The sequence below is a fragment of the Pteropus alecto genome, unplaced genomic scaffold (assembly GCF_000325575.1).
Source record: "Pteropus alecto unplaced genomic scaffold, ASM32557v1 scaffold123, whole genome shotgun sequence".
NCBI lineage: Eukaryota > Metazoa > Chordata > Mammalia > Chiroptera > Pteropodidae > Pteropus > Pteropus alecto.
The window spans coordinates 8,874,508-8,901,517 of record NW_006433950.1 but is presented as its reverse complement, the minus strand read 5'-3'; the positions used below and the strand labels follow the sequence as shown (position 1 = coordinate 8,901,517).

The window sequence follows — 27,010 nt, the reverse complement described above, 5'->3', positions numbered from 1 at the left end:
AACTGTTACACATGGCAAATTCTTTATTTTCACATTAACATTAAAATTTAAAACACAGAACAGAGACATCCCACTGCCCTGTTTTCAAAGCAGGTTCGAGAATATTTACATCGACAAGATAACTTTGAGTCTGCTTAACTCCAATCCCTCAAATGGGAAAACCACCTTAAAGACAGGAAACATGGTAGAGTCGAGTCTGGTGCTGCAGAGACCAAAGCCTGGGTCTACAGATACGATCTCCAGCCAGGCAGAGGGGGGTGGGCGTACCTGGAGGTGAAGTTTTTTCCTTTGGAGAAATCAGTCATAGTCATACAAATTTGTTTCTAAAACATCTAAATTTACTGGAGGAATGCAAGGACTGCCAAGAGATGAGATTCACCCAACGTCCTTGGTAAGAAGACCCTTGGTTCCTAAATTTAGGGGAATCAATCAGCATCTATTGTGTGTATTTCAATGCTAGTCGAATCCTAATCCTGCCCAAGACAAAAAGCAGCCAGGGTCTGACCACCTGCATCCCTTTCTTGCTGAAACCCGGTGAGTGCTGCTTTTTAATTCAAATCCCATTCTGACGCTGAAGTTCTAGGCCTGGACAGCCATTCTTAATCATCAACATATCAAACAGAATATCTGATCTGAGAAAAGGGGGCTCCTTCCCAAGCCTTGGAAACTGGCTTTTTAAACAACATCTTTAAGTAGGAGGATACACTTTAAAAGGCACAACTAGAACTGGGAATTCAGGGGAAATCTATTGCAATAACCTCTTGCTGGTGAGAAATCCTAGAAACAGCTCAGGAGTTGACCCGTCAGAACTATTTTAGAATAAAAATAATAACATTTCTATAATTATTTAAGAAAATCACACTCTTGGCCATCCTGCTCCCAAGAACTGGGCACTGATCACTCATACCTTGAGGCATGTTTGGTTGTGGAGAGCCATTTAGCAGAGTAGCCTAAGGCAAAGCAAACAAATATAAACTGAGCCCTCTACTGGAGAAAAATGCAGTACCCAGAGTTGGACAATTCAGGGTTGGAATGAAAGTTGGAAGGCATCTCCCTGCAATCCATAGGTCTCCAACCACTATTATCTTCCTGAGAATGACTTTACTTACAACACTTTTAGAAAAAGTTAGGAAGGGAGGCAAATCAAAGGAACCTGGAGTCAGACATCAGTTTCACATGCTCAAGAACAGTTTCTCACTCCTGAGGGTTGGCTTTATTCAGGTGGGAAGTCTTTTGGAACAGAAGAGACAGCCTTGTTTTTGGGAGCTGTCTGAGCAGGTTCTCTTTTGTAAATCTCTTATTTAGCCCATTGCTCTTGATATACTAGGGGACTCAAGTAAGAGCTTTAAACGCATCACTTATCTTTTCTCCGTGAAGGGAAAAGGAATGGTCTTCAAAGCATTGACTTGTATAAAAACTACTCCTGAGATCCTAGACTGACTAGAAAAAAAAGTCTTCCCCAATGCTGAAACTAGTCTCTTCCTTAGCTCACACAACACGATGAACTTAATGCACTTGACATCAACAAAGTGTCTATAACTCATCAGCTGCCTCCATCACTGGGTTTGCAATATCCCCAGCATTGCACACCTGCAATATAACTGTGGCTGCCACAGAGCATACCAGGTGTGCTCTACCACATAATTCTGTGGGGATGAGACCAAGTTACTAAAAGATTGTCAGCCCACAAGGTCAGAAATAGATTAAATCCTATGCTAGGTTCTACAGTGCCCCCCTGTGTTCAATTGAAGACTTCTGTCCCCAAGTAGCATCAAGAAAATGGTTTGTCCTTTCAGGAACATAAGCACTTCCAAACCAAATAACCCAAGTAACAAGACCACTCAGGCAGGGTGTCACATGTCCTAGCAAATGGTTGGTGCACAATCATATCCTAAGCTGTAGTAGTAGTGTTTCAGTGACCCAGAGTCTTATAATCACACAAATCCAAAGGAACCACATTCCCCGAAGTTCTAGGCCACAGACAACACGCACAATCTTGCTTAAAGCTTCTAGGTGCTAACAACATTTACCATTAACCAGCAGCATGCCTGCGAAGTTTCAAGACCCCTGTCACTCCCACCTATAGATGTGGACTATCTTCTCTGTTAAGGTAGCCAAGTAGCTGCTGTGGTTCACCTCAAATGGGCAGATGTCCAAGACAGGCTGATCAGTCTGCAGATCTTGCAGCAATGAGCCACTGCCAGCATCCCATACCTAAAAAAGATAAGCAAAGATAAAAGGTAAGGAGACATTCAATTCAGCTGGAGGGCTTCCTTTCTTTCTCATCAACTTTGAAAGAGATGTAGAGAGAGAACTGCCTGAGGAGCAAAGCAGACTGCCCCTAACTCTCACAAGGTTGCATGAAGTCAGCACATCTGACGTGGTCTAGGTATGGCCTCACCTACTGAAATCAGTAGTTTACCTGTGAATGGATCTGAAAATCAAGTCTAGCATTCGTCCTTTCAATTTATGTGCCAGGAAGTCTTCTAGGGACAGAAGGGACAATATGATGGAGTCCCTGGCCCTGCTCTCTGGGAACCTATCTCCTAACTGGTGCTTTTTCATTTTAAAAATTAATTTTAAAAAATTAAAGTATTAGAAGGTAGAACAGTACAATGAGCAACCCATTACCCAGATTATTAACTATTTACTACATCTGCTTTATCAATTCTATTTTTTTCTTTACTGATTTCTTGTCATTTTACCTTTATATATACTTAAGTATGCAAGATGTTTTCTTACACCTCAATGTCATCATGCCCACCAAATAAAGAATTTCATAGTATCATCTAACACCTAATGCATAACCAAAATTTGATAGTACCTTTTTACATTTGGTTTGTTTGAATCAGGATCTAGGTAAGGTCCATAATACATCTGATAGTTACAAATTTTAGTAAGTCTTTTTTAATTTAGAGCAGATTCAACCTTTCCACTTTTTTTCTTCTGCCATTGACCAATTGCAGAAGCTGGGTTAGTTGTCCTATAGAACGTCCCAATCTAGATTTACTTGTTTGCTTTCTGGGCCATTATTTAACTTGTTCCTCTAGCCACTGCAATGCCAGTAAATGAAAGTTAGCACTAGACTGTAGGGTGGTTCTACCCAATACGGTGGCCATAAGTCACATAAGCCTATTTATGTAAAGACAATTTAATAAAAATAAAAATTTAAAAATTAAGTTCTTCATTCATACTTACCACATTTCATATAGCTAACTATATTGGACGTCGTGCTCTAGGAAATTAAGTTCTTCATTCATACTTACCACATTTCATGTAGCTAACATGACTATATTGGACGTCGTGCTCTAGAGCTTAGATTCTAGTTCAAAGACTATTCATAGAAGGTGCTGTGTGCTTCATACTGCCTTACATCAAGAGGCAAATTATTTCTAGTTAGCCCAGTTACAGTGAAATTCCCCACCAACCTTTCATCTGCTGGTTTCACCCTGAATTGGTAAAGCTGATGCCTGAGTCGATTATTTTATAGGAGTTTCAGTAGGGACTTTTTTTTTTTAAAGGTTCAAAGTACGGCCCATGGAACACTAGATCATGTAAAAAGAATGAGGTAAATCTACAGATGTTGAAATGGAAAGATATCCAAGACAGGAAGTTAAATGGGAAAAGAGCAAACCAAGCAGAATGTGAAGTGTGGCTCGTGTAAAAAATAAATTAAGCAACTATACATACACACATGTATGCAGATGTGTGTAATCATAGAGCAAAACTGGCTTTTTGCTTTATACATTTCTGTATAAACTATAATAAACTTACCAGGGCAGACTTTGATGCTTCATCCCCAGTACACACCAGGATGCTGCCATCATCCTCTGGGTTTCGGAATATGGCACTTTTGGTTAGTAGTTTGCAAGTGGGTCCCCCAAGGAATGTCTGTACAGGATGGCAGGAGCAGACTGGCTCTCCATTGTCATCCAGCTCGTAGGACATCTCCATCAGCACACTTCGTAAGGTGTTGTGGTTTTTATCTATGGGACAGAGAAATGTGTTGCTCCATGGGGATCGACCAAAGAAATTAACCAAGCACCTGAACTTCAGATACTCATAACCTAGTTGAGTAGTAAAGTCATAATTTATTAAACCATCAAGAATGGCTACAAAGCAAACATATTACAAGAACAAAATAATATAGCACAAATGAAATTCAGAACTGTAGGCTAGGATGAAGCACCTTATCTACAATAGGTTTTGCCTATGAGGAAAACAAATCTGATGGGCTATTCTTTTTAGTAAAATCACTTCTGCTTGGAATTTTCTTTCTCAAGAGATGTAACTACAAATTTTTCTTCCTTCCCCCAGTGGGGACCTCATTAGCCCCTGGAATTGTATATTTTTATAAAGTGAAAGCAGGCTATTATAGAAGGGAAAACATATATCTGTGGTTCTGCTGGGAGGCAAACAAAAGCTAGAGGAAATGAGACCTCCAAGTTCTCTACACCAGTCACAAAATCATCATAGCCTTGGTGACAAAGGACCTACAAGATGACTAAGAACCAAAATGGTCAGAAGAGTCTACTGAGGCAGCTTCTCAGCTCAAATAAAACTTAAAATGATTAGATATACCCACAACTAGCAGAAGTATGGGCACTTTAACGACTATCTCTGACAAACCATCTGTCTGACCATCAGTATAGCTCATCAGGAATTTAGATTCGTACCTTTCAGGCTAGAAAAAACCTGTGAATTTAAGCATAGTTTATTGTCAGGGGTTCCACTCCTGGTTCTGGAAACAGTGAGAAGTTCAGCTGGCTAGGCCCATACAACCATTATTGTCTATCTACTCTCTACTTACCTTTATTGGCGCCAAATAAGAAGAGCTAATACCCTAGTCTGGGTCCTACACAGCTGCCTTTACCTGGGCCTTTCTCTTAAGTGAGGGAGGGGTAGGCAGAGGACATGAAACTGATCTGAAAGTGGCTCAATGGCCTCAAGAGCAGGCCTCCTCCTTCTACTACTGTTTTAAGTCACAGGGCTGATTTACTTTCAGGGAGTACCTGAAAGAATCTATCTCAGTTCAGAGGAGCAGGGAGGCAGGCTCTATGAAGAAACATAGGGCCATCATCCTCACTGCAGTATTAAGAGTTATTAGTCTGTGAGGGCCATACCAGTAAAACTCCCTCCTCCTCTACCAATCTGCTCCTAAACAAATCACAGGAGGTCCCTTGAGGGCATCCCAACACTCACCAGGCCTGTAGGTCACAAGACAGTGTCGGGTGCTGCTCTCTGTCTGAAAGTCTATGAAGCCCCCTGACTCCATGGGCAGTACATGAGGCAAATGAGAATAGCCCATTTTTAGCTCCCAGAAGGAAGCGTTCTCCAAGGTTCCAGCCAACAGGCCACCATATGGAAATGCAGCTGAGGCAGCTCTGGGCATGTATGAGAGGGACACCAGTGGGCATCTGAAAGGAAAGAAAGGAAACCATGCCACACATTCTAATATTTGGACTGCTCCAGACCTCCCTACCAGGAGCCCTTGAGCACATTCCTGCCTCTAGAGAAGAGGTTAAAAACCTGTGAGTCACTATCCTCTGACATCTAATAAAAACTACCAACCCACTCTGTAGAAATAAAAGGGCATACATATAATATTCTACATCCAATTTCAGAGGAGACACTACATGCTTTAAAAGCAATGAAAAAAATAGACTAAGAAATTTAATAGTACAAGATCACAATTACAAGAAAGTATGGTGTGAGCTTCTGAAGTGGGGTTAGCTACATACATAAGAAAAGTCAGGAAGGAAACACAGTTTAAACATTTAATAAAATAAAGATTCTAAGCTGTAGTTGGCAGACACCTCAATTAAAATATAGCCTAAAGCAACTACATTTTAATTCAAAAACAGGATTGTTTCTTTAGAGATTTCCTAAATCTCTTTCTGCAAGCATATGACCAGGACTGTGCCAAGAATTCTCTCAGAAACATTAGCCTACAGACTGTGTTACCATGAACTCGTTTCTGAAGTCGCCAAAGCGATCACTTTGCTTTATTTCATTTCCTTGTCACAATAAAGCTAAACAAAGCAAATTAAAAGAAAAATGAACACAACATGTAAGTATTCTTTCCTTGCTGTTTGTTATTATTTTATTGTCTACTCTATGTGGGTCCCTCTACATCAATGGCAGTTACTTTGTTTGCCTGGAGTTCACATTTGTATAAGTTTACACCAGTCATCCTCAGGCCCACAACCACGTCAATGAAACATAATTCTACCCACCCAAATGAAAAGAAAACCTCAAAGTGTTGTGCCTAGGTTTCAGTAAATAATTATTACTGTAATGATATCTTTATATTTAGATCCTGCTGCCCTCTTTTTAATATATATTCAAACTGGAATTGGAAATTCTCTCTTAAGATACTTCTTATTTTGGCCCAGGTCAGACCCAATTCTCCTTTTGAGAACTTTATGCCTGCGAGAGAGTACTATGCCGGAATAGTACCTGACACATTCCGAAGAGCCACAGTGGTGCTGGTGGCCACCCACCCTCAGAACCTGGGCTGACTTCACAAACCTCCCAACTTAATAACTGGATTATAAATGACAAAGTCATAGTAATATATCCTTAGTCCAAGCTGGTTTAGCTATGGATTATGAAAGTTTTAAATCACTTTTTATTGTGATTAGACATGCAGTTATTAAAGCAAGTCTATGCCAACCATATTTTACAGATGAAATTCACAACAGGCCAAGAAAGGTGACCAAGATCACATAGCTCTTACGTAATGGAGTTAGATTCTGAATACAGATCTGACTTCATTTAGCCATGCTGGGAATGAGTGACTCTATATGAACCTGGTTTACTTGGTACCAGAGCTTTCTATCATATAAAATATTATGAACACAAACTCTAAGGACCTTACTACTCTTGAAAGACAGGATTAATACAGTTAATAAGAAAGACACCACCTACAGGAAAAAAGTGAGTGGCTCCCTACCTGGCTTTCTGAGGTACTAACTCCTGGACAGGACAATTCGTGTTTCGAAGGTCATATACCAGAACTGAACCATTGATCAGTCCAGCATAGATGTAATTGTTTTCATCAAGACACCAGCAGCAGCTCCAGACAGGACGTCCAGCATTGTAAGTCTGGACCACAGTATTTGTCTCCAAGCTGTGGAGTTACAAGAGACTTTTACAATTATGTATTAAGAAAATCAAGTATATAACAAAGATGTAAAGATTATCATTTCACTGATGATCTTTTAAGAACACACTCATACACCCAAACTATTTGGATCTCCAATTTCTTCCAGATAACTCCTTTTAATTCCAAATGTGTGTGTGTGGTGGGGTGGGGGCTGGGGGGGCAGGGAACAACACAGGTTTTCCTCTTGAGCTGTAGGAAATAAAAGAATAATTTAAAGGGACAAATCCACAGTATATTCTCATACTACTTCCATTACTTTCTCCATAGTTACATATTTACACTGGTACTCATTCGATGTTTAAAATATAGGGAAAATAAATTATTAACCAACCATTCAGAAGTAGTCATTAATAAATAACATTTTGGTATTTAACCTTTTCCCCATTTTTTAACACTACTAGAAAAAAAATCATAGCATAGATATACATATAAAACATTATAGTACACTGAGTTTTGGGGCAAAATTAAGCTGAAGCAGTCTTAAAAAGTCAAAAGGCTTATAAGTCCTGATAGTGCTGTCACAATGTACCTCAGATTTAGCTGAAGATTTTAAGCAGGAAGCCAACTATTAGACATCTGATCAGAACTACTTTCTAAAAGATAAAGGCACAGAGCACACTCAGATTTGGTTCATGGCACTCACAGAGCACGTGGAAGACAAAATGTGGAACTAAGGGTTACTGATGACAGAGTCAGCATGGCACCCAAGGAGAGTTCCCTGTGTGCATTCTGGTTAGGTAAAATGATCCAAGTAACAAACAGGAATAAGCAGTCCTAAACTTGTATGATGACTCCACGGTGTCAGGGACCAAGGCTGTCTCCTTACTGTCATTTTTATCATCTCTAGGATAGTACTCTGAAACAGGACACTACACATACTGTTTTGTATGTAACCTGCCGTGTCTATTTTTAAAAGCAAGAGATTTTAAATTCGATGAACCTAGATCTCAAAAGACAATGCCTTAGAACAATAAAAAAAACACTAAGGCCATCATAACATTAATTTCCATTCTAGCCAACACTAAACAGTCTAAGTCCCATCTTCCTCCCTAAAGCACTCACCTGGTCAGTTTAATAGTGTTGTCTAGGGACGCAGAGAGAAGTAAGCCTTTGGATCGACTGCTGAAAGCCAGTCCACGGATCTGCTTGCTATGCATGGGAATGTACTGACTGCTTTTCATGTTGGCAGTACTCAACATCTTAACACCAAAGCCTGCCAAAGGTGAGAGAGTGAGACATATCACTGAAAGTCAACTTAGGACAAAGCAAATTACCTTTCGAAGTAGTTTCTTTGTTTACCTCGACATGTAAGTCCCTGAGGAAAAAGTTGGTCAAATAAAAACTCCCTGGGGTTATAATTTATTATAAAAAGTATATTCCATTTCAAATATCCATCAATAAGTAAATGATAAACCATTGTATATACATACAAAGGAATATTTCCCAGTAATAACAATGAGTAAACTGATATACACAATACAGAGAAATCTCAAAAAAACACTTATGTTGAATGAAGCCAGACAAAAAAAGAGTAATACTGTTTATAATTCCATTTATGTAAAATTCTAGATAATGTTAACTCATCTATTTTGATAGAAAGTCATTAGTGGTTGCCTAGGAATGAGAAGAGGAAAGGACAGGTAGAAGATGGATTACAAAAGGGCATGAGAAAACTTTTGGGGTGATAGATATGTTCTTTATTTTGATTGTGGTGATTGTTTTAGGGATGTATACACATATCAAAACTCATCAAATGGTATACTTTAATTATGTTCAGTTATTATATGTCAAGTATACTTTAATAAAGTGGTTAAAAGAAAAAGACTATTCTGAAACAGACATTCAAGATGAAGAAGAGATAGCAAACAATGAAAAATGGAGATAAGGTGGTCAAGACAGGCGCATCTGTCTGAAATAGAATGAAAATAGATGACATCTTAAGTATCCCAATCAATGTATATCATTCTAGGAGTAGAAAAAAATACCAAAAACATCCTTTTAAATTTTATTTGTTACTCTATTCTTTTTAGTCTAGGATAATATATCTATTTTTACTGAGTATTTATTATTATCTAAATTATATACTAACAGAATTTGTCAAATCCTAGCTTCAATAGTCTTGAATCACACTTCAGCTTCCCTTGAGCAGAGGTCCCCAACCTTTTTGGCACCGGGTGCTCCTATGAGAATCTAATGTCTGATGAACTTAAGTAAAGCTGAGGTGGTGATTCTAGCGCTGGGGAGGAAATACAGATGAAGCTTCGTTCGCTGGCCTGCTGCTCACCTCCTGCTATGTGGTCCAGGGGTTGGGGACTCTGTCCTAGGGAACCAAGCAGGAGAGTTTTCTCCTGAAACAGAATTAGGACAGCCAGAGACAAAAAGGGAAACTATAGGCTTTAAACCAACAAGGGATAACATGAATACTTGCCTAATTAATCAAAGAGAAGTTAGCAGCAGCAGGCTATCAAGAAGAGCTAGTTGTGCAGAGTGGAGTAGATACATTAAGAAAAAACAAACATATCATACCCAATTTAGATAACAATTAAAAGAAGTATTTTTCCAACTTATGGAGAAAGTTTCAATTGATGATATATATTTTTTTATTAAAAATCTGGATGGGATAAAGAAACGATCCTTTTAATTTCCCTCCTGATAGCCTTTCAACTCATAGCTAATACCAGTGAATAGAGAAATGTATGATAATCTAGGAATTCCACTCCCAATCCTATACATACCTAAAATTTGGAGCACAGTTTTGAAATATTTGATGAAACTTCTTGATGGAGAGATGGAGGAAATTAGGCTGAAGCAAAGGGACCTGACAGTTGGCAGAAATCATACAGCTAAAGATAGTAGAAAGAAACATCTACAACATTTAGGAATGATTTAATTGGCTATGTGAGGAGATTTGCTTTTCAACATTAAGACAACATAAAATTAAACTTAAAAAGCACAAAATATTAAAAAATTAGTAGACTATTAATTAAATAATCAATGTATTCCCAAATTCTTTTATTTGGAATTTGTCAGTTTAGACAATACTGAAAATAAGTGCTAAATCTCAACTTCAATTTGCGCTTGGGATGGTATTTTTTCAAATATTTCCAGTCTAAAATGAATCTGTAACTTCAGTGGGGCATTTAAGACTGACATCCTTCTTAGACTATCTATACCAGTAACCCACATTTCCACGTACCTCATCTTCTCTCACTTTATCATGGATTTCAGTATTTCTGCCATCTTGATAAACAAATTTATAGAATGAAGTCAACAAACAGTAAAGACATCTTTGCTGCACTCTGAATTATCTGCATGAACAGGAAACTAAGTAGGAAAGGGGATTTGGTGGGCTGTGGACAGTGTTCACCCACTAGTGAGTTCTGTATTTTCCAAAAAAGGGAGAAAATAAATAAATGGAGACCAAAAATATACATGAAAGCTGAGGTTCTGAACTGTTCACCTGGAAGGAAGGAGGCCTGAGGAGAAGGTTGTGACACCACCAGGCAGCTCAGAAGATCACAGTATGTCATGATCCGGCAGTTTCCACTCTGAGACACTGTGAAGGTCTTCTGGAAATGGTACTTGTGCTGGCCCTGGCTAGAGGGCAGGCTGCTTAGGAAACGTGCTTGGGAGCCCTTGGGTTGCTGTAAAATCTGATCTCGATGCTGCAGAATGAGTTTTTGCAAGTCCTAAAATGAAAAACATTTTGTAAATGTGAAGCTTTTTTGTTTGTTTTTCTTCCATGCACATTTCCTTGATCTAATACAAGGAGATTTGTTACCCATTACATGAAATGTTAACATGAATCCTAGAGAATGGCTAGTTTTTGTAGCATTTCAACATGCAAATGACATAAAGAGCACAGAATCATAAAACAGTAAGGTTAAAAGTCCTTAATGGTAGTTTTGGTTGTTTGGGTTAAAACCTTCATTTTATTGGTAGATTCAGAAAAGTGAAATTAGTCAAGCAAGTTTTGAATTATTAGGTTTTATTTTTTTAAAATGCAATCGTGGTAGAATTCATCGTAAAGCATATAAGCTTTGAACAAATGCCCTAATCAGAAATAAAGAGTTGGTCATATTTACTTGCTGGAAAACTTGAAAAATCCTATTCGTATCTGAGGTATACCTAAGTAATATTTAGATTCCTTTTCAATTCCTATCCCAAAAGTTCTTTGGATTAGAAAGGGTAGACTGACCTGGACACGATTATGAAGCTTAGTGCATTCTTCAGTGAGAACTTGAAGTTGGAGCCGGCACTGTGCTGTTTCTAGCTCAGCCTGCTTCCTTAGCATCTGCTCCTTTAGTAAGGTACTACAGAGGGAAAAGCCAGCGACAAGTGGAGATCAGGAAAGCTACAGAAGATTTCCTATCAAGATGGCACAGTAAGTTCATGCTATGATACACACATTTTGCTGTAAATATGTCATGATAGTGATTAACATATTACAAGAGAAAAATCTCTCAAGTCCAGAAACAATACAGAAATATAACATGCAGGGTTGAACTCATGAGCCTATTAGGTTTTAGTCTTAAAGTCGGCAGTGATAGCCAGGAGTTGGCTCCTTTAGGAATGGGGACTAAAAATACAATGAGGGATCAGATCCACGCTCACTGCTTAATGTAGGGCCAAATTATACAAGAGTAAAATGACATGTTAAAAGACTAAAGTTACCTGTTACTCAACACTACAAAAAAGTTAAAAAGATAGATAGTATATACCAAGAAAATGCTATCAAAAGACTGATTAGAATTAAAAAACACGAATAAGCATAAGGAGGAAAAATACGTAATAAATGGACACACCATCAAGAATCACCAATAAAAATCATAACTTTGCATGTACCTAAAGACAATTTAAAAATATGACATGCAAAAAAAGGAGTGATGTCCACTCTAATGAGACAAGATAGAAAGAAAGGCAAAAATTAAAAAGGATGAGATAAAACTGCCCTATTTATCTCATGGGAAATTCAAGAGAACCCACAAACTATTACAGTTTAGCAAGGTGCTAGAATCAAGATTAAGAAAATTAGATCTACCAGATTCTCCACACACAAGATAACTGATTAGTAAATATAATAGAAAAAATTCATTCGCAACAGCAATTTTAACAATAGCAACCTAGGAATGAAGTTAAAGGGCATGAAAGAATTTTATGAAGCAAAGTACACTTGTGAAAGACACAAGAAAACAGTAATTGGAAGGATATTACATAACGTTCAAGGCTTGAAAGACTAAAAATTAAGTTACTCTAAAAAATTTAATGTAATTTCAATCAAGATCTTAAAGGGTTTTCATGGAACATAGCAAACTAATTTTAAAATTAATATGGAAGAGCAAAGTGCCAAAAATGTCAATTTTAAGGAGCAAGGTAGGAGGACATATTTTAAAGCTACAATAAATTTTAACTTGGAAATACTGAAGCAAGAATTAACGACCAGACTATGGAACAAAATAGTAGTCCATTCAAACATAGGAACTTAATTTAGGATAGAAATAGTGATGAAAATTTATACAGAAAGAACATACTACTTATTAATAATGCTGTCACAAGTAGCTATCCACAAAACTAGATTTTTAGATAGATTAAAAACCTGTGTAGAAAGCAAAACTTTAAAGACCTTTAGAAGATATAGCCTTTATGACCTTGAAGCAGTGGAGACAACAAAGCACAAAACAAGATTGATAAATGATTGCATTAAAATTAAAAACTTGTGTTCAACAAAAAATTCCATGAACAAATTAGAGACAAGTCACAGACTGGGAGAAAATTATCTGCAAGGAATACAACCAACAAAGAATTAGTATAAGGAAAACACAAAGAACTATAAACCAATAAGAAACAATATGTTTTGTTCAATATAAATGAGCAAAAGATATGAAGAGAATTCATAAAATATGTTCAACCTCATTAGTAACTGAGGAAATGCAAATTAAGTAAATACTACTTCACCCCATGAGACTGGCAAAAATTAAGTCGGATAATATAAAGCGGGCAAGGGTATGAAAACAATAAGGAAAACCTTACACTGTTGCTGGTGGAAGCATAGACTGGAAATAGCTTCTTGGAAGAGCAATTTGACAAAATCTAGTAAAGCTGAAATTATATGTAACTTACAATAAAGCAATTCCATTTCTAGACCTAAAGAAACTCTCGTCCATCTCTCTGCAGCATGGCTTATAGTAACAAAAACTGGAAACTACCTTAATTGTGCACCAGTACGAAATACATATAAGTAAATTCTAATTAGAGAACTAAAATACTATACAAAAATTAAAATGAACAAACTGGAGCTACATTAATTAGGATATGTGCCCCAAACATAACAAGCAAAAAAATTAACCAACAGAAAGAAAATTATAATCCAATAACATTTGTATAAGTGTAAATACTTTCTAAATCATACTATATATAATTTATGGATATAGATCCTCTAGGTAGAGATGGAAGTAAGAACTTAGTTCACAAGCTACTATTGTATCTATGACGATTTAGTTTATAAGAGGCCAAAACAAATATGGCAAAATGTTAAGATTTGATAAAATTGAGTATGGAGTGTTTGTTTTATTAGTCTCTTAACATGCCTTCATGTGACAACATATTATGTGTACATCGTCAGTTTTAATAAATGTGTAGTATTCCATCACATAGATATGCCAGAGTTTACTCAATCCATTAATTCTCTTGGTATGGATTACTAACAATGCTAAATGAAAAGGCTCATTAAGTAAATCTTTGTACACATCTTGTTTCTTTAGAATAAATGCCTGAAGTAGAATCACTTTAAAAGGCTGTTGAAGTATATTGCCAAGGGGTTCTCTAAATGGCTGTGCTATGTACATTATTAACAGGAGTGCGTGAGAGCAAGGATCCCGAACCCGCAGGCCCAGACTGGTACCCCCTACTGCGACCTGTTAGGAACAAGGCTGCACAGCAGGAGGTGAGCATGAGGGATGCCAGGAAGCTTCGTCTGCATTTGCAGTCGCTCCCCAGTGCCGGCATCACCACCTCAGTTCCACTGCAGATCATCAGGCATTGGATTCTCATAGAAGCACTGGTCCCTGGTGCCAAAAAGGCTGGGGACTGCTGCATTAGAGAACTCATGTCTCTTGCACTTTCTCAGTGGTGGACATTTTTATTCTTTAATATTCTTAAAGCATATTTTAAGTAGTGTGATTAGCAACTGTTCTTGAGCTTTCAAAATCCTGGTAATATCTTACATCGCACTATATGTGCAAAGCTTCACTGTACAAGTCTTCTGTGTAGAGTGCTGTAGAAGGGTTTAGGAACAACATAAGCAAAAATAGTAACATTTAGGTATGCGCCAGATCCTTCTTCTTTTTTTTTTTTTTAAATTATTAATTCTATTTTAGCGAAGAGGAAACTAAGACTTGGAATGTTTCAGATGGCCAAGAACTGACTACAAAGATTAAGACAAGACTCTCGGATTCAGTGTTCATAGCACTTAGCAGCAGAGTTAGGCAGTAAATATAATCCCTAGATTAGAATCTGGACAGGCCACATAAAATCTAGGATATCTTTCTGTCTGGGTCTGCCGCCTAGGCCAGATGTAAGGTATTATAGTAGGGCTGTAGGTTTCTCTATTGCTTTTGATTTCGGGAGTGCTTAAGACACCATGGTCTTCACCTCCCCAGGTCATATTACCAAAGGTTTAAGTCAGAAGGCTGATTCCAACTTTGTGAAAATGCCTTAGTACTCCTAAGTACAGCTGCGCCATTCCTTCTGAAACTACCAGCTCCAATCAGCACACAATACCCAGGCTCTGAAAACAAGGCTCACAAAAGATGCCAAGCACATAGAAGTGGCAGTCTCTCTGCAACGCTGGTTAGTATTCCTTGGATTACAAGGATAGAAACTTTACTTGAACTGGCAAACTAAAATTGAAAACCTATGTACTGACTTGTGTAACTGAGAAATAAATCCACTGGAGTCTAACTTCAAGCATGGCTGAATCAAGGTTCAGAAATTTGTCTTTCTCCATTTCTCAGCTGTTTTCCTTTGCAACTTCATTTTCAGGCAGGCTCTCCCTATTCTATGGCTAGGAAGGCTCTTGGGAGCTCTGGGACTGTATTTTTCCTCAAGAGTTTGAGCAAAATCCTGGGGCCTACATTCATTAGGCTAGCTGAAATCACAATTACATTACCACAGATCCTCATTTTTAATGCTGTATGTTGAGCAAACAAAGAAGACATCCTTTAGAAGATGATCAGACATTTACTGTAAGTCACATGTGAGACAGACTGCCAATGATCACGAGAGATCCCCAGTCTTAGCCCAATTAAAGCTTTGGAAACAAACTAAGAGTGATTCGTACCTCTTTTTTCAGATGTGCCTTCAAGGGACCAAAAGAGAACATTCCAGCTAGGAAGACTCTTTCTACCTACCTTTTCATGTGCTCATGTTCACTAGTGTCCAAAGCTCTCACGGTTCGGGCATAAAGGACAACAATGTCACTGTGCTTGGCTTTCTTGTTGCACTAAAGAGCCCAATAGGACACAATTAGTATGGTTCCAGGAATCCTCCTGACTTACCATTTTGACTGTGCACATGCATAGTCCCTACCTATGGTCCTTACCTGAGGACATTTTCGTGCCTGTCCTTTGAGCCACTTAGAAATGCACCTATACCCAAAAAGGTGTCCACACCGTAATGCTGAGAGTCGGTGATCCCCAGCATTGGTCCACTGTTCCAAACATATTGTGCAAGTATCTCCTTCTTCTTCATCTGGAGCTGAAGGTAGAAGAACGCTGGACTTCTGGGGAGACTGCTGGATGGAAACCAGAATACATTCAAATTAGAGAAAATGCAAAAAAGTCTTGAAGAGGATGCACAACTATCAAATTAACAACCACGCAAAAATGATACAAACTGAATTAAAAATACTGTAGAAAAACTGCAGCATTTATGAACCACTTGTCATTCTTTCTCAAATAAAATCTGGTCAAATGGAATACAAGCCACAAAAATATTACTACTCTTTGATCTTATGAAACTCTTGGATTTTCTTTTTATTCAAATGAAGAAAAGAAGCTATCTTTACAAAGAGAAAACAAAATAAAACAGACCTAATAGCTACAAAGATAACCAACAACAGGAAATGATAGTTTCGTTATACATCCAAAACCAGGTTCATTATTAACTCGAGTAGCTATAAAATACTTGGTATAAATCAAAGAAAAATACCAGGAAAACAAAGAAAGGATATAAACGGCTTACAAAAAATATAAATGGTCAATTAAGTATTCATTTATAATTAAAGAAATGCAAATTAATGAATTAAATGATATAAATTAACATCTGATAACACTAAGCACTGTTGAGGGTGAAAGAGAAATGGGAAGGCTTACATACTGTTGCTACAAGTAGAAAGTGGTACAAATTTCCCAGAGGACAATTTGGCATTATCAAAACTAAAATATCTAATATATCTTTCCTCTGACATAGCAATCTCTCTGCTAGGAATATATATCATAAATATAGTCACAAACATTTGCCAAGACATTTGTACAAGGATGGTCAGTGCAGCATGATTTGTATCAAGAAAAAAAAGAAAGAACAAGGGAACTGCCATAGTGTACATGACAAGGAAAGAACTAAAAATTTATTTATGTGATGGAACAACATTATTAAACTACTAATAAAAATGAGGTTCAACTTTATGTACTTGAAATAGAAGGCTCATTCAGGATGTAATAAGTCAGGAAAAAAGAAACAAGTATAATATTATCCCTTTCGTGTAAATTTAAAAATAGAACATTTATACACATAAATTTATATGTATACAAAGTTTTTCTACAAGAAATAAAAACAGGGAAACCATACAGAAACATGCAAAAAGTAGATCAATGACATTTTGGGATCAGCAGAGTCCACAGCTAATATAAATAACTCTCATATTAAGGACAATATGTTATTTTAAAAAATAAAAACTGTTTATCACATAGCAATCATAATCATGAACTATGTTCATATCTAGTATTTTAATTAATATTTAACCTTGTTAGGTAAGCAGGACAAATTAGCCTCATACTCCACATACCCCCTCACCCCACCTTTTTAAACCTAAAAGAAGTCACACAAATGACTAACTTGGATACGATCTACTCTGGACTTGCTGCCTACGAAGCCTGCAAGTTTTCAATTTTAGCCTGCAGCCTGCTTTTTAAATGAAAATCTGAATTGTTCATTTAAAACGATATTCATGTTACCTGCTTGGGGAGGGTCTCTTTTCCACCAATACATATAACTTCTTGCTCTGCCGAAATATCTGCTGGTTGCTCTGCCAAGTCGTTTCCAGAAATGATAGGATAAGCAACATACAAAAGAAGACATTAGTCGGTTATAGGAAGCTAGCAAGAGAGCCTGACTCACTCCCCATTTCTAATTGGTAATATCACTACTTTTATAGCAATCTCTTTTACGAGGACAACTTCCCCAGTTAGCATCAGTGAATTTATTTTTTTTCATTTGATATCTTCAAACATAAAAGTAGACAGAGCAGTATAATTAACCCATAGGTACCCACAGCCTCATTTCAAAAATAATATTTTGCAAATCTTGCTCCATCTAAGCCCCATTCCCACTGTTTTCTTTTGGAATACTTAATAACAAACCCTAAAATATTTCACTTGCAAAACTTTTATAATACTAACTGATACGGATTTATTTTTACATAAACACTATTATCATACCTCATAAAATTAACAATTCTTTAATTCCATCTAATCCCAGGCACCCAGTTAATATTCAAAATTTCCCAATTATTTTAAAGTTGCTCTGTATAGTGGATTTACTCCAATCAGGATCTAAACAAGGTCTGGACAATGAGCTTCACTGTTATATCTCTTAAGTCTTTTTCATTCTATAATGATTTTCCTTTACTCATTTTTATCCCCTCATCACTGATTTGTTGGGGGAGATCTGGTCATTTGTCTTATAAAAAGTCCTACATACTGGATTTGCCTGATTACTCCTTTGCGGTATTGCTCACTTATTTGTTCTATCACCTACATTTCCTATAAACTGGCAGTTAGAGCTATAGGCTTCAGTAAATTCAATTGTTTTTTGGAAAGAGGGGCAGCAAGAGACTCCTTAGATTGTGTACTTTGGATTGTTGCACATCAAAAGGCTCATAGGGGTTCAGGTGGTGTCTGTCCGACCCCTACAGCAAGTAGCCCCCAATTTTTTTGGCACCGAGGACTAGTGCTCCTATGAGAATCTAAGGCCTCATGATCTGAGGTGGAGCCGAAGCAGTGATGTTAGTGCTGGGGAGCGGCTGCAAATATAGATGAAGCTTCACCTGCTCACCCGCTGCTCACCTCCTGCTGTGTGGCCCCGTTCCTAACAGGCCACAGATCAGTACCAGTGTGAGGGGACACTTGTCCTAGACTATTAATAATCAAGGAGGTGATTTTAAATTTTTAGTCATCTTTCTGAGGCTCAAATTGTCCCATCATAGGCCAGTGGGACCCATTCAAATGGGTTATTTAAAAAAAAAACTTTTACTGAAGTGTAATATACATACAGAAAAACATATCCTAAGTATTCAGTTTAGAGAATTTTCACCAACTGAACTATAAACCAGAAACATCACCAACACCAAGAGTGCCCCTTATACCCTAATGTCTTCCTTATATCTTGGGGGGCGGAGTAGGAAGAGGGAAAGTGACCTCACCCCAACCAAAGGTAACCACCTTAATAAATTCTAACACCATCAATTGATTTTGCCTGTTTCTGTATATAAATAGCATCTCCGAATTACCTACTTTTTTCGTCTACTTTTGTTCTACATTGTTTATAAGATTCTCTTACATTAATATGTGGAGTTCATACATTTTCACTACTCAACAGTTTTTTATTGTATAAACATATAACGATTATATTTCCATTCTACGCTGATGGGTATTCCAGTAGTTTTCAGTTTTTTGTTATTACAAACAATATTGTTACACTGTTGTACATGTCTTTGATGAATATATGTACTCATTTCTTTGGCTGACTACCTAATGTGAAATTGCTGAGCCATAGGTTACATATAGTGAGTTTATAAAGATACTACCCAAAATGTTTGTACCAATTTATACTCCCACTAGCAGTGTATAAGAGTCTGGTTGCTTTTCCAATACTTGATACTGTCATTTTTTAAAATTTTAGCTGTTGCATAGGTACATATCAGTTACCCTCAGTTAAACTGAGGGTTTTTTAAATTATGTTGCGGTTAATAACATCACATAATTTTCAGGTGTACAAGATTATAATTCAACACCTGTGTACTACTTTGCGTTTCCTACCTGAAATCTTGTTTCCTTCCATTATCATATATTTGACCCTTTACCCACTTCACCCTCCTCCCAACCCTCTATCTCCTTTGGTAACCACCATTCTGTTGTATCTGTGAATTTATTTTTGTTTCATTAGTTTCGTCACTTTTTGTTTTATATTCCACATGAGTGAAATCATACAGCTTTTGCCCTTTTCCATCTGACTTATTTCACTTAGCATAATACTCTCGATGCATCTTTGTTGCAAATGGCAGTATTTCATCTTTTTTAATGGCTGAGTAGTATCCCATGTGTATATATACCACATCTTTTTTTTATCCAAATCATCCATCAATGGATAGTTATTTCCATGTCTTGGCTTCTGTAAATAATGCTGCAATGAACGTATACAGGTATATATCTTTACAAATAAGTGTCTTCTAGGTAACTACCCAGAAGAGGAATTCATGGATCATATGGTAATTGTACTTAATTTTGTAAAACTGCCATATTGTTTTTACACAGTGGCTGCACTAATTTATATTACCACCAACAGTATACGAAGGTTCTCTTTTCTTCACATCCTCTCCAGCACTTATTTCTTATCTTTTTGATAACAGTTACTTCTAACAAGTGTGAGGTAGTATCTCGTTATAGTTTTTACATTTCCCTAATTACTAGTGATGTTAAACATCTTTTCATGTCTGTTTTGGCCATCTGTATGTCTTCCTTGGAAAAATGTCTATTCAGGTTGTCTGCCCATTTTTTAACCAGTTTGTTCTTTTGTTGAGATGTATGAGTTCTTTATATATTTTGGATAGCAGCCCCTATCAGAGCTTGTTTGCAAATATCTTCTCTCATTTGGTTAGTTGCATTTTTGTTTTGTTGGTTTATTTTGCTTTGCAGAAGCTTTTTAGTTTGATGTAGTCCAATTCGTTTATTTTTATTTCCTTAATCTTTGGGGTAAAATTCACAAAAACCCCACTAAGACCAAGATCCATAAGTTTTTATGCCGACATTTTCTTCTATATATTTTACTGTTTCAGGTCTTACATTCAAGTCTTTAACCTATTCTGAGTTAATTTTTGTGTATGGTATAAGATAGCAGTCTAGTTTCTTCTTTTTGCATGTGGCTATACAATTTTCCCAAAACGATTTATTGAACAGACTTCCCTTTCTCCATTGTATATTCTTGGTTCCTTTGTTGAAAATTAGTTGTCTATATATCTGTGGGTTTAGTTCCGGGCTCTTAATTCTGTCCCTTTATCTGTCAGTTTTTCTGCCAATACCATACTGTTTTGATTACTGTAGCTTTGTAGTATAACTTGAAGTTAGAGTGTGTGATGCCTCCTGGTTTGTTTTTTCCCTCAGGTAAACTTTAGCTATTTAGGTTCTTTTATGGTTCCATACAAATGGATTTTTTTGTTCTATGAAACATGCCACTGCGTTAAACATGTAGATTGCTTAGGTAATATGAACATTTTAACAATGCAGTTTTTCGATTGAACATGGAAAATCTATTTGTCTTCTTCAATTTCTTTCAACAATGTCTTATAGTTTTCAGTATACAGGTCCTTCGCCTCCTTTGTTAAGTTTATTCATAGGTATTTTATTCTTTTTGGTGCAATTCTAAATGGGATTGTTTTCATTTCTCTTTGTGACATTTTGTTGTTAGTATGTAAAAATGCAAGAGATTTTTGTATATTGATTTTATATCCTGCAACTTATTTTATTATTTTGAATAGTTTTTTGGTAGTCTTTAGTGTTTTCTATATATAGAATCATGTCATCTACAAATAGCGAGATAGTGAGTTTTACTTTTTCCTTCTCAATTTGGATGACTTTTATTCTTTTTCTTGCCTAACTGTTCTGGCTAGGACGTCCAATACTATGCTGAATAACTGGCAAGAGTGGGCGGGCATTCTTGTCTTATTCCTCCTGACCTTAGAGGAAAAGCTTCCAGTTTTTCGCTATTCAGTATGTTAGCTGAGGGTATGTGTCATACATGGCCTTTATTATGTCAAGATACTTTCCTTCTAAATCCGTTTTATTGAGTGTCTTTATCATAAATGGATGTTGTATCTTGTCAAATGCTTTTTCTGCATCTATCAAGGTGATATGATTTTTATATTTTGTTAATTGGTATATCACATTGATCTGTGGATGTTGAACCTGCCTTGCATCCCTGAAATGAATCCTACTTGATCATGATGTATGATCCTTTTATTATTATTATATTTGATTTGCTAGTATTTTGTTTAGGATTTCTACATCTACGTTCCTCAAAAAGATTGGCCTGTAATTTTTTTGTGTATGTGTCCTTGCCTGGTTTTGGTATTAGGGTAATGTTGGCTCACACTGTGGTTTTAATCTATATTTCTCTGATGACCAATGAAGTCTTTTTATATATTTACTGGCCATTTGGTTGTCCTCTTTTAGAGGTATCTTTCAATTTTCCTGTTAGGCTGTAGTATTAACATAGCCTAGATATAAGTCTTTTTTCAGATATATGTATTATGAACATCTTCTCCAGTCACTGGGTTGCCATTTCACTCTCTTAAAGATCTCTGAGTTCTAAATTAAAATTCACCTGTTTTATAATTGATTTGTTGGAGAAATCTGGTCATTTGTCCTGTGAAATGTCTCATAGACTGGATTTAACTGTTTCCTCGTATTGTTTATGTTTTATTTACAATAAATATTAGAGTTGTTAAACCATCATCATATCCAATTTTAAAACAATTCCATCACCCCAAAAAAATCCTACATGCCAATTTAGAATCATTTCCCATTTGCACCAGCAGCCTTAGAGTTTGTCTCTACAGATCTGCCTTGTCTGGACATTTTATCTAAGTGGTATCAAAGTATCTAGGCTGGTTTACTGTCATAAAAAAATGTTTTTAAAGTTTGTATGTAATTTTCTTGGATTGCTTCAATTTTGAAGTACTCCTTACAATGAGTTTTATCACTTATGTACTCTTCTATTACTAAAATGATTTTATTTTTTAAACTAGGTCTCTGATCCACTTATTATATCCTGGTTTATAGTATGAGGAATGAATCCAGTTTTATTGTTTTCCAGTTAGCTACCCACTTTTAACAACAATAATAATTTAAAAGTTGCTTTTCCACACTGATTTGAGATATTCCCTTCACAAATCTAGATTTTCATATATATTTGCGTCTTTTTCTATATATTTCAAATGTCCTACATTTTTTATATTTGGATGATTGCATCTTTGAGATATTGTTTACCTTGTTCCTCTACTTCCTGTAAACTGTACAAACTAGAGCCTTACTTTTTTTTTTTTTGGATAAAACACTTCTGAAGTGAATATTTCTGACAGCAGGACATCAAGAGGCACATAAGGTCTGGAGGTATCAGCCTGGTCCCTCTAACCAAAAAAAAAAAAATCCCACTAACCTTTCAACTTAATGAATTTAGGATTCACTGATGATCTTTGCCTAGAAAGATCATTTCATTATGAGTCACAAAATGATGATTTTTTTCCTATTATTCCTGCTTCATTATTAGCTGGAATTTTTCTATTTAAAAATTTTCCTTGGGGATGGGTGGGAAGGATGAATAGGCAGGCAGAACACAGAGAATTTTTAGGGCAGTGAAAAAACTCTGTATATTATATTGATACTATGTCATTATACATTTGTCCAAACCCATAGAATGTGTAATACTGAGAGTAAACTATGGACTTTGGATGATTATGGTATGTAACAAATGCACCATTTCTGGTGAGTGATGCTGATAATGGAGAGGCAATGCATGTGTGGGGGCCAAGAGTATATGGGAAACCTCTGCACCTTCTCAATTTTGCTGTTAACCTTAAACCAGTGGTCCCCAACCTTTTTGGCACCAAGGACCGGTACTCCTATAAGAATCTAATGCCTGATGACCTGAGGTGGAGCTGAGGCAGTAATGCTAACGTTGGAGAGTGGCTGCAAATACAGATGAAGCTTTGCTTGCTTGCCCACCACTCACCTCCTGCTGTGCGGCCTGGTTCCTAACAGGCCACGGACCAGTACTGGGACTGTCATACTAGGACTTAAAAATGAAAAGGAATGTAAAATGTCATTACAAAGTACTGGTCCATGGCCTGGGGATGGAGGACTCCTGCTTTAAACTAGTCTAAAAAAAAAAGTCCTAACCCCTAAACTTCTTTCTTCAATTACCTGGTTTTTCTGAATGTAGTTCACATAGGAAAGGCAAGATAAACTCTTAATCCTTTATTTACCAGCTTTTGGAGAAATAAGTTGGGGCTCTAATAACTTAGGATGATTGACGAAAGAGGTTTCTAAAAAATACATAATTATGAATTTATAGATTTTCACAGATTAGATGTATTTCAACTTATTTCAACCCAGAATCCAAGAATACATTCATTATTCTTTTGATGCTCAAACTGTCCCATCTTAGGCCACTAAGAGCCCCCACAAGGTTGCTCCTGTGCCTACTGATATAACTCCATGAGATTTAGATGGTTTCCCTGCTTTCTAGCATAATAAAATATCTTAATCTCATAGTTTATATTTCATATCGCAGATGTGGAAAGCTATCTCTCCAAAATGCCCTGTTTCTGTTTAGTGTGGAAAAGTTCACAATCTGGGGTATCGGAGGGTTTTTAATGTAAGGACATATGCTTTAGGGATCACTGCTAAATAAAGTTCCATTTGCACTATATATAATATCATACTAGGACTTAAAAAGCAGGAAGACTAGACAGGGTGCTGAATTTATGAAGCTTTTCTTTTAAAAAAAAAATCTACTTCCTTCTCAGAAGTCTAAGAAAATGAAAGGGAATGTAAAATGTCATTACAAAGTAAGGGACTTACTGGGTCGCAAATCATATTAAATTGCAAGTCAGATCAAATTCTATGTGATTATGGCCAGTTACAATTGTACAATTAAGCAAGAATATATATCACTGGGGAGGAAGGGCGGAGTATTGAAACACATAGAGTTTCTAGCCTTCTGGAGTCTAAGCTTTCTAGATGTTAGTCTGTGAATCCAAATCTGAATAAAACACTTACCTTCTAAAACGACAACTCCAGGTTCCTCCGCCTGGACGACCACCTCTTCATACTCTATGGAACTGTCACTGTCAGAATCGGAATTACTTGATACTTCCAAGTCTTCAGAAACAGGATTGCTAGCCCCTGAATCATGAGAAGTGGTTGGCAAATGAGGCTGGGTCCTGCTCACTTGAAAGTAAGCATCCAATGGTGTTCTGGACCTATGTATGCAGAAAGACAACAGAATTATACTACAATGGACCATCATCACAAGAATAAACCATAGTAATTTGAAGATAAATGCTAGTCATTTAAATCTATCTCCAGGCCATTAAATGATGCCTTTGAACACTGAAACAGGAATAAAAGATTTAGGCAGATGCTGGCTTGTCTAGATACTCTCTTTTCCACTCCATTATTATATTAGCCCACACTGGATCTTGATTCTTCTGCTAAAACCTAATTCTACTTCACTGGCCTTTGGCCATGTGTCAATATCTTTTAAAGGACACGACTCAGCAATTTGTCTGCTGGTATTAAGGGGCTGAAAAGAGAGTGGGTGAAAAGAAAAAGGGCTCTGTTGATCAAATATGGTCTCATGGGATTCTGCTGCTGCAGTGAGGGGTACAGTATGAAGTCTGGCTTTAGCCATCATTATTTCACCTCATATTTTAAGACAGTTCTTTTCAAGTTTAAGTAATATCATCAGGTTAAGGTTAAAAATACAGTATGGTATCAAACAAGAACTCAAGATGAGGAGAGCTGGGAGCTGACTTAAAACTCCAATCCATTCTAGCTGGCTAAGTTTTAACCATAACCATTACTAAACCTCAGTTTCCTTCACTTCCAAGATAACAAACCATACTCTACTTAAAGCACAGAATTAATAACATTCAATATTAAAAACTAAAAAGTTGTTTTGAACTTCAGAATATACTACTGAGCTAATAATCACAAAGTATTACTGAAAGGTAACCTATATTAAGTTCTAATAACTGTTTTTTATGACATTAAGTTATATTTTTACCCAGAAACATTGATAGAGACTGCTTACACAGAAAAACTTTGATTTCTCATAGGCTGGCTAAAATTTATGGCAAACTAGGGCTTTCTATTAAAAAATGGATGATTCAATGGAACAAAATAAACATTATTTGGTATCCAATTCAATAGAGATTTGCCCTTGTAAAAAAAAAATATGACTTGAAATGAGAAGCAGTTTTGATTCTTTTCTGATTCACAATTTAATAGTGTACAATTCAGTGGTTTTTAGCATAACCACAAGGTTACAACCATGACCACTGCCTTATTACAAAACATTTCACCACACTTAAAATAAACTCTGTACCCATAAGCAATCCCTCCTTCTCTCCTTCCCTCAGCCCCTGGGAACCATGAATTTACTGTCTGTCTCTATGGATTTGCCTATTCTGGACATTTTATAAATGGAATCGTACAATATGCAGCCTTTGCGGTTTGGCTTTTTTCACAACTTGATATATACAAGTATATGTCATCTGCAAATAGCTAGTTTTATTTCTCCCTTTCTAACTGAAATGCCTTTCTTTTTCTTGCCTAACTGCCCTGGCTAGAGCCTCCAGTACAATGGTGAAGAAAAGTGGCAAAAGCAGACATCCTTGTCTTGTTGCTGATCTTAGGAGTAAAGCTTTCAGTCTGTCTGTTTAGTATGTTAGCTGTGAGTTTTTCACTGATGTCCTTTATCAAGTTGAAGAAGTTCCTAACCATTCCTACTTTGAGTTTTTGTTGTTTTTTATCATGATCGTTATTCCGATCTTTTTCTACATGTTGAATCAACCTTACTTTCCTAGAACAAATCCTACTTGGTTATAATGTGTGATACTTTTTGTATGTTGTTGGACTTGGTTTGCTAGTATTTATTTGAGTATTCTTGCATCTATGTTCATAAAGGTCTATATAATTTTCTTGTGATATCTTTGTATGGTTTTGGTAGTGATCAGTTAGGAAGTGCTCCCTCCACTACCTTTTCTTTTAGCAGAGTTTATGAAATACTGGTGTTATTTGTCTTTAAATGTTTGATAGAATTCACCAGGGAAGCCATCTAGTTCTGGAATCTTCTTTGTGGGAATTTTTTTTTTAAATTACTGATTCTGTTACTGGTTTATTCAAATTTTCTTTTCTTGAGAGTGTTAATAGCTTATATCTTTTTAAAAATGTGTCAGTTCACCTATGTTATCTAATTTCTTGGTATAAAAATGTTTCCAGTAGTCCCTTATAACATTGCTTTCTTCTGTAAGGTTGATAGTAATATTCCTTCTTTCATTCCCGATTTTAATACTTTGAGTCTTCTACTTCTTGGTCAGTCTAACTAGAAGTAAAAGATTTAGGGACTGACTTTCCTTTTTTTCTTAAATCACTCATTAATATTGCTTTTATATAGCAAAATAGGCATTTCCAAATTCAAGTCGGGACATAGGAAAGGAGAACTGTGAAGAGTAACAGAGGGCAGTGCTAGGGAGTGCGACCTTAAAATCCAAGAAATCTTCTTCTT

General features: G+C 36.6%; 1 protein-coding gene across 2 annotated transcripts in view; it reads right to left on the bottom strand.

The window, feature by feature from the left end:
• The window catches only part of RFWD3 (ring finger and WD repeat domain 3), a 33,809-nt gene continuing 6,799 nt past the window's right edge, over positions 1–27,010 (bottom strand). Inside the window, exons 3-13 of one of the 2 annotated variants that reach the window (XM_006908825.3) lie at positions 24,499–24,701; positions 17,401–17,471; positions 15,768–15,959; positions 15,577–15,668; positions 11,367–11,481; positions 10,629–10,857; positions 8,231–8,381; positions 6,956–7,132; positions 5,203–5,417; positions 3,775–3,986; positions 1–2,214 (exon numbers count right to left, since the gene is read on the bottom strand). In XM_006908825.3, the coding sequence (XP_006908887.1) occupies positions 2,071–2,214; positions 3,775–3,986; positions 5,203–5,417; positions 6,956–7,132; positions 8,231–8,381; positions 10,629–10,857; positions 11,367–11,481; positions 15,577–15,668; positions 15,768–15,959; positions 17,401–17,471; positions 24,499–24,701 (1,801 nt within the window). In that variant the 3' untranslated portion in view covers positions 1–2,070. The remainder of the gene's footprint in view (positions 2,215–3,774; positions 3,987–5,202; positions 5,418–6,955; positions 7,133–8,230; positions 8,382–10,628; positions 10,858–11,366; positions 11,482–15,576; positions 15,669–15,767; positions 15,960–17,400; positions 17,472–24,498; positions 24,702–27,010) is intronic. The other variant, XM_015586939.2, reaches the window with a different exon arrangement.